Source organism: Aotus nancymaae, unplaced genomic scaffold, assembly GCF_030222135.1.
Source record: "Aotus nancymaae isolate 86718 unplaced genomic scaffold, 86718_ANA_hifiasm-v0.15.2.pri h1tg000067l, whole genome shotgun sequence".
In the NCBI taxonomy this organism is placed as follows: domain Eukaryota; kingdom Metazoa; phylum Chordata; class Mammalia; order Primates; family Aotidae; genus Aotus; species Aotus nancymaae.
Genome location: NW_026988482.1, coordinates 24,111,675 through 24,124,857, shown reverse-complemented (window position 1 = coordinate 24,124,857; position 13,183 = coordinate 24,111,675). Strand labels below are relative to the sequence as shown.

Here is a 13,183-nt window from a genome sequence, read left to right as displayed (position 1 = left end):
TGGCCACTTGATTGGATGTGACTTCCCAGTGGGCATGGCCTGGTTCCCAACCAGTTATGGCCACTGCCACTGCCCTGTCTGGGACAGTAGTAGAGGTCAAGGCTAACTAAAGGCTCCTTCCAGGCCACCTACCACTCAGTCCCTGCAGGAGGTAGCACGCTCAATAAGCATTCACAGCCTGTGGAGTCAGAGGCCAATTTCTTCTCCCTGAGCAAGAAGAATGGAAGCAAATGAGAAGTGCTCACAGCATGCTTGACTGCCCCTGCTCAGGTGAAGAATAGGCTCTCTGGATGGAGAAATGTCAGGCTAACTTGATACTCAGAAAAACAGGTCTCAAAACAATGCCTTCCAAAGAATACATATGGATGTGGATGGATACTCTCCTATAGATGAGGTGGAGCTTAATTCCTGTCCTTCCTCTCATATTTCCCACCTCGTTACCACCCTTTGAAGATGAACTAGACTTAGTGATTCTTCCCATGACTAAAGTAAGAAAAGTCACAAACTTATAGTGGGGAAGCCTGGCAAACACCTAACCAAGTGATGTCATGAGAGGGGTGCATCACTTCTTCTGGTATTCCTACCAAAAACCCAAATTCCCAGTATATGATCGTGAGACAAATGTCAGACAAATCCAGACCTGAGGGACATTCTACAGGATACCTGCCAGAACTCAAGACTGTCAAGGTGGCCAGGTGCAGTGGCTCATGCCTATAATCCCAACACTTTGGGAGGTCAAGGCAGGCGGATCACTTGAGGTCAGGAGTTCGAGACCAGCCTGGCCAACATGGCAAAACCCCATGTCCACTAAAACTACAAAGATTAGCCAGGTGTCATGGCATGTACCTGTAGTCATAGTTACGCAGGAGGCTGAGGCAGGAGAATTGCTTGAACCCAGGAGATGGAGGTTGCAGTGAGCCAGGATCCCACCACTGCACTCCAGCCTGGGCAACAAGCAAGACTCTGCCTCAAAAAAAAAAAAAAAGAAAAAAAAAAAGACTTGAAGTCATGAAAAATAAAGAAAGGCTTGGGCCGGGCATGGTGGCTCACACCTGTAATCCCAGCACTTTGGGAGGTCAAGGCAGGTGGATCACAACATCAGGAGTTCAGGACCAGCCTCACCAATATGGTGAAACCCTGTCTCTACTAAAAATACAAAAATTAGCCAGGTGTGGTGGCGCAAGCCTGTAGTCCCAGCTACTTGGGAGACTGAGGCAGGAGAATCACTTGAGCCCAGGAGGCGGAGGTTGCAGTGAGCCAGGGTCGTGCCACTGCCCTCCAGCCTTGGCGACAGAGTGAGACTCCATCTCAAAATTAATTAATTAATATTAATTAATTAATTAATTAAGGAAAGACTCCAAAAATTATCTACAGACCACTAAAGACTAAGGAGACACAATGGCTAAATGCAACATGGAATCCTGGAGTGCATCCTGGAACAGAAAGAGAACATTATTGGAAAAACTGATAAAATTTGAATAAAGTCTAGTGTTTAATGTATTGACATCAGTTTCTTAGTTTTGATAAATGTGTCAGAGTTCTGTAAGATGTTAACATTGGAGAGCCTGAGTGAAGGGTATATATGAGGTATCTTTTCTGTAAATCTAAAGTTATCCCCAAACTAAAAATGTACATAATTGCACTTTGGATCAAGTGGAATTGATCCTAAGTTTGTGAAAATGTGTATGAGCTCACATGTGCAAAAAAACTGTTGGGGGTAGTGGATAAGAGGGTAGTCTTTCTGTCAAATGTATTTTCTAATTTATCTGTAGTGAACATGTATTGCTTCTGTAAAGACAAAAGCAGGGTTTTTTTTTTGTTTTTTTTTTTACTATTTTGTCCTTTATTTTACATTTCAGAAATACCATTTTAATTAATTACTTATTCATAGAGCTGTGGATGGCACTCTTCGTTTTTTTGTTTTTTTTTTTAAGGCAGAGTTTTGCTCTTGTTGCCCAGGATGGAGTGTAATGGTGCATCTCAGCTCATCACAACCTGTGCCTTCCGGGTTTGAGCCATTCTTCTGCCTCAGCTTCCCAAGTAGCTGGGATTACAGGCATGCGCCACCACGCCTGGCTAACAAAAGCAGTTTAAAAACACTCATCTCCAGTCAACTAGCCACAGACATCCTTCACCAGGTACCTGTCCAGACTCAACCTTCAGTTTCTGGAGTGGAGCCTAGTGCCATAACAGGAGGGCTTGGCAGGACCATGACTCGGGGGCAGTCATTTTTTGGGGGAGCTGGATCTGCAGGAGCTGGATTCTCTAGGTCTGAAAGAGCTGTTTCTCAGAAGCTCAGTTAGTTCACTGGTTTACTGGTCAGGGCCTGGCCCCTACCAGGTGGGGCTTTGCAGAAGTGGCTGTATTAAATGGGGTTCTAGCCAGGCTTGGTGGCTCACACCTATAATCCCAGCACTTTAGGAAGCCAAGGTGGGTGGATCACTTGAGGTCACGAGTTTGAGACCAGCCTGGCCAACATGGTGAAACCCCATCTCTACTAAAATTACAAACATTAACCAGCATCATGGTGCATGCCTATAGTCCTAGCTACTCGGGAGGCTGAGGCAGGAGAATCGCTTGAACCCAGGAGGCGGAAGTTGCAGTGAGCTGAGATTGTGTCACTGCACTCCAGTCTGGGCGACACAGCAAGACTTTGTATCAAAAAAATAAATAAATAAATAGGGATCTATCCCTAACTCTAGAAGACTTTGAAATAGATTTTTTTTTTTTTCCTACCTGGAGTAGAGACTTGGGAATGAGGGCCCAGCACAGGGTGGGGGTGGAGAAGAAGGGAGAGTAGAGGCTCTCCCTGGCCCGAGAGACAGGTATGCCTTTGCTTAAGCAAAGCCTTTATGTAAAAATTCAGATTTGCCAAACAGGCAATTCATCCTGGAATCCTTGAATGTGGAACTTTTCCTCACTGTAGAAATGTAGCTGTACAGTCAAAGCAGGTGAGCCCTGAGCCTCTCCATGCCAGTCCCAGATTAGCAGGGAGTGGGCACATAGGCCTCCTTATTTCCCTGGTGACACAGACTACTCCTGTCTCTGCATCTTGGGCTCCCTGAGGTGCCCAAGAACTTCCCGCCTTCATCGTCTGTGTCTAGGCAGTGGGCAGATACATGCTCATTTGCTCAGAACAGGGTTTGGGGAGCTCTTCTCCAGGGATTTAGTTGGAGGGAAAACAGAAGCCCAGAATTTTAATAAAACTTCCTTAGGTTTGCAAGGAGCTAGGACCAAAGCCTTCTCAGGGAGACTCGATAGTTGACCTTGGTCATGACTGAGAAACTTAAAATGTTTTACATCATTCAGTTCTCTCCCCCACAGTTCATCTTGGCAAGCCAAACAATCACTGAATTGTTTCCGTGGAAACACCAAACTGCAATTTGGATTACCAGAATCAAAATAGAAACAAGACAGCTTCAAAAATAAATAGCGTTGGAACTTGCTAGTCACAAACTGCAAACTGAAGCCATAGCACAAGGCATATGAGAAGCTGGACCCATCCAACCTTATGACAAGAGGTTTCCAGGATCCATGGCTGCATCCCACCAGTGTTCATGCCAAAGCCACTTGAAACCAGGGTTGCAAGCCAACTGATGATAAACTTTGTAACAATACTTAAGGGAGGAGCTGGTCTTTAGATGCTTCTAGAAGGAGAGATTTTCGAGCTGGAGGGGAAGGCTAAGAAGAAATAGCAGGAACAAGGAGAGAGATAAGTGAATGGTGGAGTGAAGTTCCAGCAGGGAGCAGAGTCACAGCTGAGGCCTGGGAGAAAAGCAGCAATTCTTCCAAAGGGGCAATTCAAGACGTCTGGCTGCAGGCTGGAAATGATGACCCTGCCCTCGGTTCATTCGGATTCCTGTGTTCCCCACACTCACAGGCATCACTGCCTGTGTAGCTACATGGATCTGATTCTAGATTCTGAACTCTTGCCACTTGAGCTCTGGGAGCACTTACCTTAGCACACCTCTGTCTCTAAGGCTCAAGTCACCACAATTGGGCATGGGGACCTACCTTCTCATCTCCAGGGCTCAGGGCTCCCCTTACCCATCCCTCTGCTACTCCCTCCCTCTTAGGATAGATAGGGGAGCCAACTTCTGGCACACCTGCCCTGATTCCTTGGCATTCTCCTGGGCCCACCCCACCACCAACTTTCAATCCCAGGGATGATTCCAACAGCATCAGGAGACCAGGAGGAAGGAGACGACAGACAACCTGGGGTCCTGTGTCCCTCACATTTTCACTCAGGAATGTGATGATAGAGTAACACCATTCTGCCACCTGGTGAAATTGTGAGTTGTCAATGTTCAAAAGTGGATGAAGAAGATTTGCAAAAGGGACCTAGCTCAGGCCAATCTCTGTCCTGAAATGACTAGACCAGGGGCTCACCTGGTTTCAGAGTGCTACTTTTTCCTTTTTTTTTTTTTTGAGATGGAGTCTTTCTCGCCCAGGCTGAGGTGCAGTGGTGAGATCTCGGCTCACTGCAACCTCCATCTCCTGGGTTTAAGCGATTCTTCTGCCTCAGCCTCCCAAGTAGCTGGGATTACAGGTGCCCACTACTATACCCAGCTAATTTTTGTATTTTTAGTAGAGACGGGGTTTCACCAGGTTGGCCAGGCTAATTTTTGTATTTTTAGCAGAGATGGGTTTCACCATGTTGGCCAGGCTGGTTTCAAACTCCTGACCTCAAGTGATCTGCCCACCTTGGCCTCCCAAAGTGCTGGGATTACAGGCATGAGCCACTGTGCCCGGCCCAGAGTGGTACTTTTTTTTTTTTTTTTTTTGAGAGGGAACCTCGCTTAGCCTCCCAAAGTGCTGGTATTACGGCATGAGCCACTGCACCCAGCCTTAGAGTGGTACTTCTGATTGAGCCACAAGATGTTTTAATGTTGTAGCAAAGACCAATGAGTCATGCAAACCATGGGAGGCCTTGGGAAGCCAATACACCTGATTATAGATGATTATTGAAAAGGCTCTGGGCCAGGCACAGTGGCTCAAACCTGTAATCCCTGCACTTTGGGAGGCCACAGTGAGAGGATTGCTTGAGTGCAGCAGTTTGAGATCAGTCTGGGAAACAGGGAGACACCATCTGTATTTTTAAATTGTGTGTGTGTGTCAGGGTCTCACTCTGTTGCCCAGGCTGAAGTGCATGCAGTGGCTTGATGCCACCTCACTGCAATCTCCGTCTCCCGGGTTGAAATGGTTTTTCTGCCTCAGCCTCCCAGGTAGCTGGGATTATAGGCGTCTGCCACCACACTTGGCTAATTTCTGTATTTTTTGTAAAGATGAGGTTTTGCCATGTTGACCAGGCTGGTCTGGAACTCCTGAACTTAAACGATCCATTTGCCTCAGCCTCCCAAAGTGTTGGGATTACAGGCATGAACCACTATGCTTGGCCTATATTTAATTTTTTTAAATAAAAAACTTTAAAAAAAGAAAAGGCTCTGTCATCCTGAGACAAACTGTGGCTAAGGCTATTTGCATTCTCCTGGGAAAGTGTGGGAGAACATTAATATTTTAGGTTCCAACTAAATATTTAGAGTGAACAAAGGTTTACTCAGGAAATCTATTTGAAAATGGATCCCAGCAGTAGTGGGGAAGGACTCTGTGTTCTAGGCTGTCCGGAAATTGCCTGATTTGATGAAGAGTTTTGGCCTCAGGCCTGGCATAAACTCGCTCATTCCTATAATCCCAGCACTTTGAGAGGCTGAGGTGGACAGATGGCTTGAGCCCAGGGGTTGAAGACCAGCCTGGGCAACATGGTGAAATCCCATCCCTAAAAAATATAAAAATTAGCTGGGTGTGACCAGGCGCAATGGCTTACACCTGTAATCCCAGCACTTTGGGAGGCCGAGGTGGGCAGATCACCTGAGGTCAGGAATTCGACACCAGCCTGGTCAACATAATGAAACCCCATCTCTAATAAAAATACAAAAATTAGCTAGGCATGGTGGTGCACACCTGTAATCCCAGCTACTCAGGAGGCTGAAGCAGGAGAATCACTTGAATCCAGGAGGCAGAGGTTGCAGTGAGCTGAGATCATGCCATTGTACCCTAGTCTGGGCGACAGAGTCAGACTCTGTGTCAAAGAAAAAAAAGGCCAGGCACAGTGGCTCATGCCTCATCCCAGCACTTTGGGAGGCCGAGGCAAGTGGATCACGAGGTCAAGAGATTGAGACCATCCTGGCCAACATGGTGAAACCCTATCTCTACTACAAATACAAAAATTAACCAGTGTGGTGGTGGGCGCCTGTAATCTCAGCTACTCAGAGACTGCAGCAGGAGAATCACTTGAACCCAGGAGGTGGAGGTTGCAGTGAGCTGAGATTGCACCATCGCACTCCGGCCTGGGCCACAAGAGTGAAACACCATCTCAAATAATAATAATAATAAATACATTGATATATGTGAATGTGGAGACAATTTGGTACTGTAGTCAGCCTAATTTCCATCCTTGGGCTGTGGCTGGAGTTGTATCAGAGGGAGAAGGCCCTGGGTAGCTTTTTGAGCCCCAGGTCCATAGACGTCCCACCACATCTGCCCCTGGGTAGCCACATACAGCTCCAGCAGCATCTGAAGAGCCAAAAACGTTGATTGCCCCAGGGACATGCTTGGGCTGTGTCACCCTCACCAAATCTGGCAGGAACACAGTAGTTAATTTTTATTTTAAGCCTTAGGAATAAATTAAGAAACAACATCCTTTTCTGATGATCATCAGAGACAGGCAGTGTAATTTTAATTAACCCAGTCTTATTAGGAAATAAGTTTACTGTTCATTCTACAAAGACACTTAACTCATGGAACACTGAGTCACTCTGACCTTTGACTTCATTACACAAAATGAAATACTTCTGAAGAAATACAGAATTTCTTAACTCACAGCAGGATCAAAGAACAAAGGGTCCTGCTTTGGCATTTCAAAGTTGGACACAGTTCTCAATAAGAAGGCCAAAGTCATAAATACTAATGGAGTCTCAAGTCTGAATTCAAATGACTAATCATTAAACTGTTCAACTTAGAGTAATAAAAGATTTCTAGATACAGACCCCTCCGGCATTTAGTCAGTCTATGAAAGGCTAGAAATAGCCCATTGTGTGGCTGAACTCCTTCCGTATCTTCCTTGCACAAGCAACGAAATCCAGCAGGGAAAGCAGTGGAGCTGGCAGAGGGCAGGGTGAGAAGACACCCAGTGAGGACCGAAGGGAGAGGAGGGGCCAGGGCAGCCTCGTGTACAGCTCATACCTGAACTTCCTTGGTCTCAGAGAGGTTTGCTGTGCTTGCCCATGGCTCCCTACAGGCCACAGGAGGCCCTTGGTCTGGAAATGAGAGTGAGAGCAGTTTAGGTGTCTGGCAGCCCTGCCATAGGTGTCCCAGGAAAATTCTGCTCCTCCATAATGAGACTTCGATGGGACACACATCCCTGAAAATAATGTAAAAAATAAAAAACAAGAATCATAGCTTTCTACAGTAGTCCACTCAGTGGCCCCAAAGTCAGCTACCGTACTGGCTTGGAAATGGGCAAATTCTGAAACTATCCATCCCATGAGGAGCTTCACCTTCATATAATATAGGAAAAGGAAAAACCAGTTTGAATGGGTGGTGTTTATTCAAACTCATCTTGTGAGAGCTTTAGGAACTAAAAAGATGATATGTATCTGATTTTTGTTTTTAAGAGACAGGGTCTTGGTCTGTTACTCAGGCTGGAGTGCAGTGGCACGGTCAAAGCTCACTGTAACCTCAAATTCCTGGGCTAAAGTGACCCTCCCGTCTCAGTCTCCCAAGTAGTTGAGACCACAGGTACACACTGCCACATCTAGCTGATTTTTCTTTCTTTCTTTTTTTTTTTGGTAGAGATGGTGTCTCACCATGTTGCCCAGATTGGTCTGAGCTCCTAGCCTCAAGCAGTCCTCCTGAGTCAGCCTCCCCAAGTGCTGGGGTTACAAGTGTGAACCACTGTGCATGGCTTCTATTTGATTTCTTAGGTAAACTTAAAATATTAAACTGAGACATAAGTTTGATAAATTTGAAAGAAAAAATAGGTCGGGAGCAGTGGCTCACGCCTATAATCCCAGCACTTTGGGAGGCAGAGGCGGACGGATCACGAGGTCAGGAGTTCGAGACCAGTCTGGCCAACATGGTGAAACTCCGTCTCTAGTAAAAATACAAAAATTAGCTGGGTGTGTTGGCAGGCACCTGTAATCCCAGCTACTTGGGAGGCTGAGGCAGGAGAATTGCATGAATTGGGGAGACAGACGTTGCAATGAGCTGAGATAGCACCATTGCACTCCAGCCTGGGTGACGAAGCAAGACTGCATCTTGAGGAAAAAAAATATACACACACACACACACACACACACACACACACACACATATATATATATATATGTTTTTAAATGTTTTATCTTTATTTCTGATTACAAAAAAATACATATGTGTTACCAAAATTGAAAAAATAACTTTTTAAAATAGGCTGGGCATGGTGTCTCACGCCTGTAATCCCAGCACTTTGGGAGGCTGAGGTGGGTGGATGACCTGAGGGCAGGAGTTCAAGACCAGCCTGGCCAACATGATGAAACCCTGTCTCTAATAAAAATACAAAAATTAGCCGGGTATGGTGGCAGGTGCCTATAATCTCAGCTACTCAGGAGACTGAGGCAGGAGTATTGCTGGAACCCAAGAGATTGAAGTTGCAGTGAGCTGAGATCACGCCATTGCACTCCAGCCTGGGTGGGCTGACAACAGTGAGACTCTGTCTCAAAAAAAAAAAAAAAAACTAACAACAACAACAACAACAAACAACTTCAGCAAGATATAAATGGAAAGCCAAAGTCCCATATAAGCCCACTGCTCTTCAGGAAGGTCTGCACTATTAATAGTTTTAAGAGTGCTTGAAAAACAGAACAAGGGAAAAAGCAGCCAGGAAGAAAAATGGCTTGTGAGCAGTGATGCTCTGGACATTTGTTAGTGCATGTCACCTCTTTCACTGGCAGCCTTATCACTCTTTCTCTGTTCACAGGAAGATTTAGGGTGTCCTGTAATATGTCTACTGATCAAAAAATGCAAACATTCTGGCAGCATAAGTGGCTAAAAATAAGAAAGAAAAAAAAATCCCAAGGCCTGAAAATGTATTGGTTATATGTAGGGAATATTTTAAAGACCCAAAAATGTTGTTTGGAGTCATGCTGCTACAGCTACAGTTTTTTGAGAGCCCTTCTGCTACACAGTATTCCATAAGGAAGCCTGCCTGCCTTTCGCCAAGTACAAGCACCCTCCTCCAGATGCCCCACCACCAGGCTGCTGCCTCAGCTCTCATCACCACCATTTTTACATTTCATTCCAATAAATAAGGATGCACTTAACCCTATGTCCTTGTCATGGGCAGCACCTGGTATCCAGAGTGCTGGATCTTCCCTTGCCCCTGCCCCCCAGTGACCCCTCCTCAGCAGGGCCTCTGACCCTGGGGGTCCTTGGTAGGCCTCAGGGACTTGCTGCTGTTGGCCAGACCAAATGTTCTGCAATTTGTCTTTCTAGCTGAGACCAATAAACCAACTGTGGACTGGTCAGAAGCCATCATCACTGCTATCAAAACCCAGGTCATAGAGCAAATTATTCCCTGTCTCCTTGCATAGAGAGGTCTCTGAACATCCAAGATTGAGGTCACTGAACCAGCTCATCTGGTGGTCCCCTTGGGGACTGCTGGAAAGTAGCTTGTTGTCTTGGGAAGAGCACCTGCTGAGCTGTAAGTGTCTTCCCTGAACTGCCCTTGTTGTCTTATTGGGCATGACTGTTCCTCCCAGAATAGGGCAGACTGGTTTTCTAGGGCTCCTGGGATACTGCAGATGCAGAGGCTGAGCAAGGGGTTCCTGCTGCTGCCTGAGGAGGGGGCTTTGTGGGTCAGAAACTGCAGGCTGAGGACTCTGATATTTGGAATTGAATGTACAGGTCCGGTTTGGGATTTGTTTTTGCTTCCTGGCTAGGAGCTTGCCTCTGTGGGCCCTGTGGGCCTTCCTGGGCTGCCGCTTCTTGCCTTTCCCCCTCATTTCTACAGTCTCATCTTTCTGTTTAGTCACCAGCTGTTCACATGGGCATGGGTCACACAAAAACATACTTTGGGCTTGATATTTTTGGCAGGCATTCTTAGTGCTGGTTGAAATGCTGTTTATCTCCAGGGATGTGAGCTGTGAGGCTCCTTGGGAAACCAGGTCCCTGTCACTAGGAACCTTATGTCCTGGGATGCTGAAACCATGGTTTTTGGCACCTGTTTTAGTAATAGCCCAGTTCTTGCAGTTAGTCTGCACTGCCTTGTCCTTTACCTGCCTATTTCTTTCATGGGATCCAAATGCTGGCAGTGCAGCCTCTTCTTGGAGAGCATCATTCTTTGCTCCTTCACCCCAGACACCAAATTCTCCAGGCTGTAGGGAGCCCATACTAGGATTCCATGAAGCAGGGAGGGCCTGGGCCTGCCATAAAACTGGTTCCTCAGAGGTGTGTTTTTCCTGCCTGGTGAGATTGAGGCTCTGGGCCAAAGGTGGCGATGTTTGAGCAGCACTGTCTTTCACATGCCCAGGTACTAGAGGCACTGAGATCAATCTCTTCAGCTCTGCTAGGACACTGGGCACATTCAGCTGGCCTAGTTGCTCACACAGCTGCTGAAGTTCCTTACTCTGCTGAGCAACTAAAACTTCAAGGTGCTTGAGGTTGGACTTCATTTCTGTGAACTCTGCTTGTCTCTGGGGCGAGAGGCAATGACAAAGAGAGTAACGGACAATGCAAGTCAGAAAGCACAATAAAACATGAAAACAGACCAATGGATGTGCCAGCAGAACCAAAGCTTGCTCCTTTCAGGGAACCTCCCAGGGTAAGCACAACTACACTCTGGAGTTGAACCCCTGGGGCCCACATCATGTCAAGAAACCTTGGGGAAAGAAGCTAGCCTATATATTGGCCCATTACCAAGTGGCCTGTGCTGGCCTTTTGTCTTGGCTGAAAGTTTGCGACTTTAAAGGTTTCTCTCTTGGTCTAGTTACAACGCCCAAAACACACTTAAGGAAAAAGGCTGGGGTTTACACTTACGGCTTCAAATCTTTTCTTCATCTCAAGGATGGCCTGCTCCATGTTGCGTTTGTCCTGCACTGCCTCAAACACCAGTTCATTCTGGGCCTGCACAGTCTCCTGTACTAAATACAAAATGATGACAATTCACCTCCTGAAGACTATGTATGGTATGTCCCATCTGCCCAAACCACAGAACCACAGTACCACAGTAGTGAAAAGGGAGGAGCTGGATGCAGACCAGAGTGGTTCCTCCAGTCTCTCCTTCCCTCCCTCCTTGACAAGATCCTGGCTGGGCAGACCTAACCTCAGCACCTGCTGGGAGCCCTGAGAATCAGTTGCCCAGACAATAGCACAAACCACCGTGGCCTGCCTTCTTGGTCCTGTCATCAGAGTGAACTTTGTAGAATGTAGGTGTCATCACGCCCTCTCTGAAACCTTCATTGAAACTTTTTTTTTTTTGAGACAGAGTCTCGCTCTGTCGCCCAGACTGACGTGCAGTGGCACAATCTCAGCTCACTGCAACCTCCACCTCCCAGGTTTGAGTGATTCCCCTGCCTCAGCTCCCGAGTAGCTGGGATTACAGGTGTGCACCACCATGTCCGGCTAATTCTCTTTTTTTCAAGATGGAGTCTCACTCTGTCACCCAGGCTGGAGTGCAGTGGCGCGCTCTCAGCTCACTACAACCTCCACCTCCCAGGTTCAAACAATTCTCCTACCTCAGCCTCCTGAGTAGCTGGGACTATAGGTGCACGCCACCACACCCAGCTCATTTTTTTTATTTTTAGTAGAGATGGAGTTTCACCGTGTTGGCCAGGCTGGTCTCGAACTCCTGACCTCAGGTGATCTGTCCGCCTCAGCCTCCCAAAGTGCTGGGATTACAGGTATGAGCCACTGCACTTACCAATTTTTGTATCTTTAGTAGAGATGGGGTTTCACCATGTTGGCCAGGCTGGTCTTGAACTTCTGACCTCAGGTGATCCGCCTGCCTCCACCTCCCAAAGTGCTGCGTGCGATTACAGGCATGAGGCACTGCGCTGGCCCACTAAAACTTTCAATGGCACCCCAATGGCCACTGAACAAAATCTAAATCTTCAAATTGGCTAACAAGATCTGAGCTCTTCCCTTTACCCATTTATCCTCCCCTCCATGTCTCTGGACTCTCTTTTCTCTCTCACCATTGGCCTTTGTGCAAAGTCTTAGCTTCAAGTACCCTGCTTCTGTACCTGTCATCCTACCCCTCCCCCTAATCACGACCTTGGTCCAGCTAATTCCTAGTCTTCCTTCTACTTTCAGCAGTCACCTCCTCAGAAAACACCATTTGCCATCCAGCTTGGGTGTTGCTTCTCTCTGCTGGTAGCACTGTGTGTGTTCCCTACCATCATTTGTTGCCTTCCACTTATTTATCCCCTACTTACTCTTGGACCCAAATAGACTTGGGGACCTGAGTGCTAACTACATCAGGACTGATATTGATTTCCCTCTTTTGCACACTAAGATTCTATACACACACACTCCAATTTAATGACACATTGTGCTGCAATTTATTGCCATACTCTTGCAAGGCTATAGGTCATATGAAGATGCTTTGATATTTATTCAATGAATGTTTAATAAGCATATACTATATGCCAGGTCCTATAGATATAACAGTTATCAAGACAAAGCTAGCTGGGCATGGTGGTTCATGCCTTTGGGAGGCTGAGGTGGGCAGATCACCTGAGGTCAGGGGTTCAAGACCAGCCTGGCCAACGTGGTAAAAACCCATCTCTACTAAAAATATAAAAATGAGCCAGGCATGGTGGTGGCTGCCTGTAGTCCCAGCTATTTGAGAGGCTGAGGCACAAGAATTGCTTGAACCTGGGAGGTGGAGGTTGCAGCAAGTTGAGCTAATGCCATTGCACTCCAGCCTGGGTGACAGAGCAAGACTTCGTCTCAAAAAATGACTGGGCTCAGTGGCTAATGCCTGTAATCCCAGCACTTTGGGAGGCCAAGGAGGGCGGATCATGAGGTCAAGAGATCGAGACCATCCTGGCCAACATGATGAAACCCCTGTCTCTACTAAAAATACAAAAATTAGCTGGGTGTGGTGGTGCACATCTGTAGTCCCAGCTACTCAGGAGGCTGAGGC

The 13,183-nt window shown here is 46.8% G+C and overlaps 1 protein-coding gene across 1 annotated transcript in view; it reads right to left on the bottom strand.

Moving 5' to 3' along the window:
- Positions 1-9,560: 9,560 nt before the first annotated feature.
- Positions 9,561-13,183, bottom strand: part of IHO1 (interactor of HORMAD1 1) — a 32,585-nt gene continuing 28,962 nt past the window's right edge. Inside the window, exons 6-7 of the mRNA XM_012467716.1 lie at positions 11,074-11,177; positions 9,561-10,730 (exon numbers count right to left, since the gene is read on the bottom strand). Of these exons, the coding sequence (XP_012323139.1) occupies positions 9,561-10,730; positions 11,074-11,177 (1,274 nt within the window). The remainder of the gene's footprint in view (positions 10,731-11,073; positions 11,178-13,183) is intronic.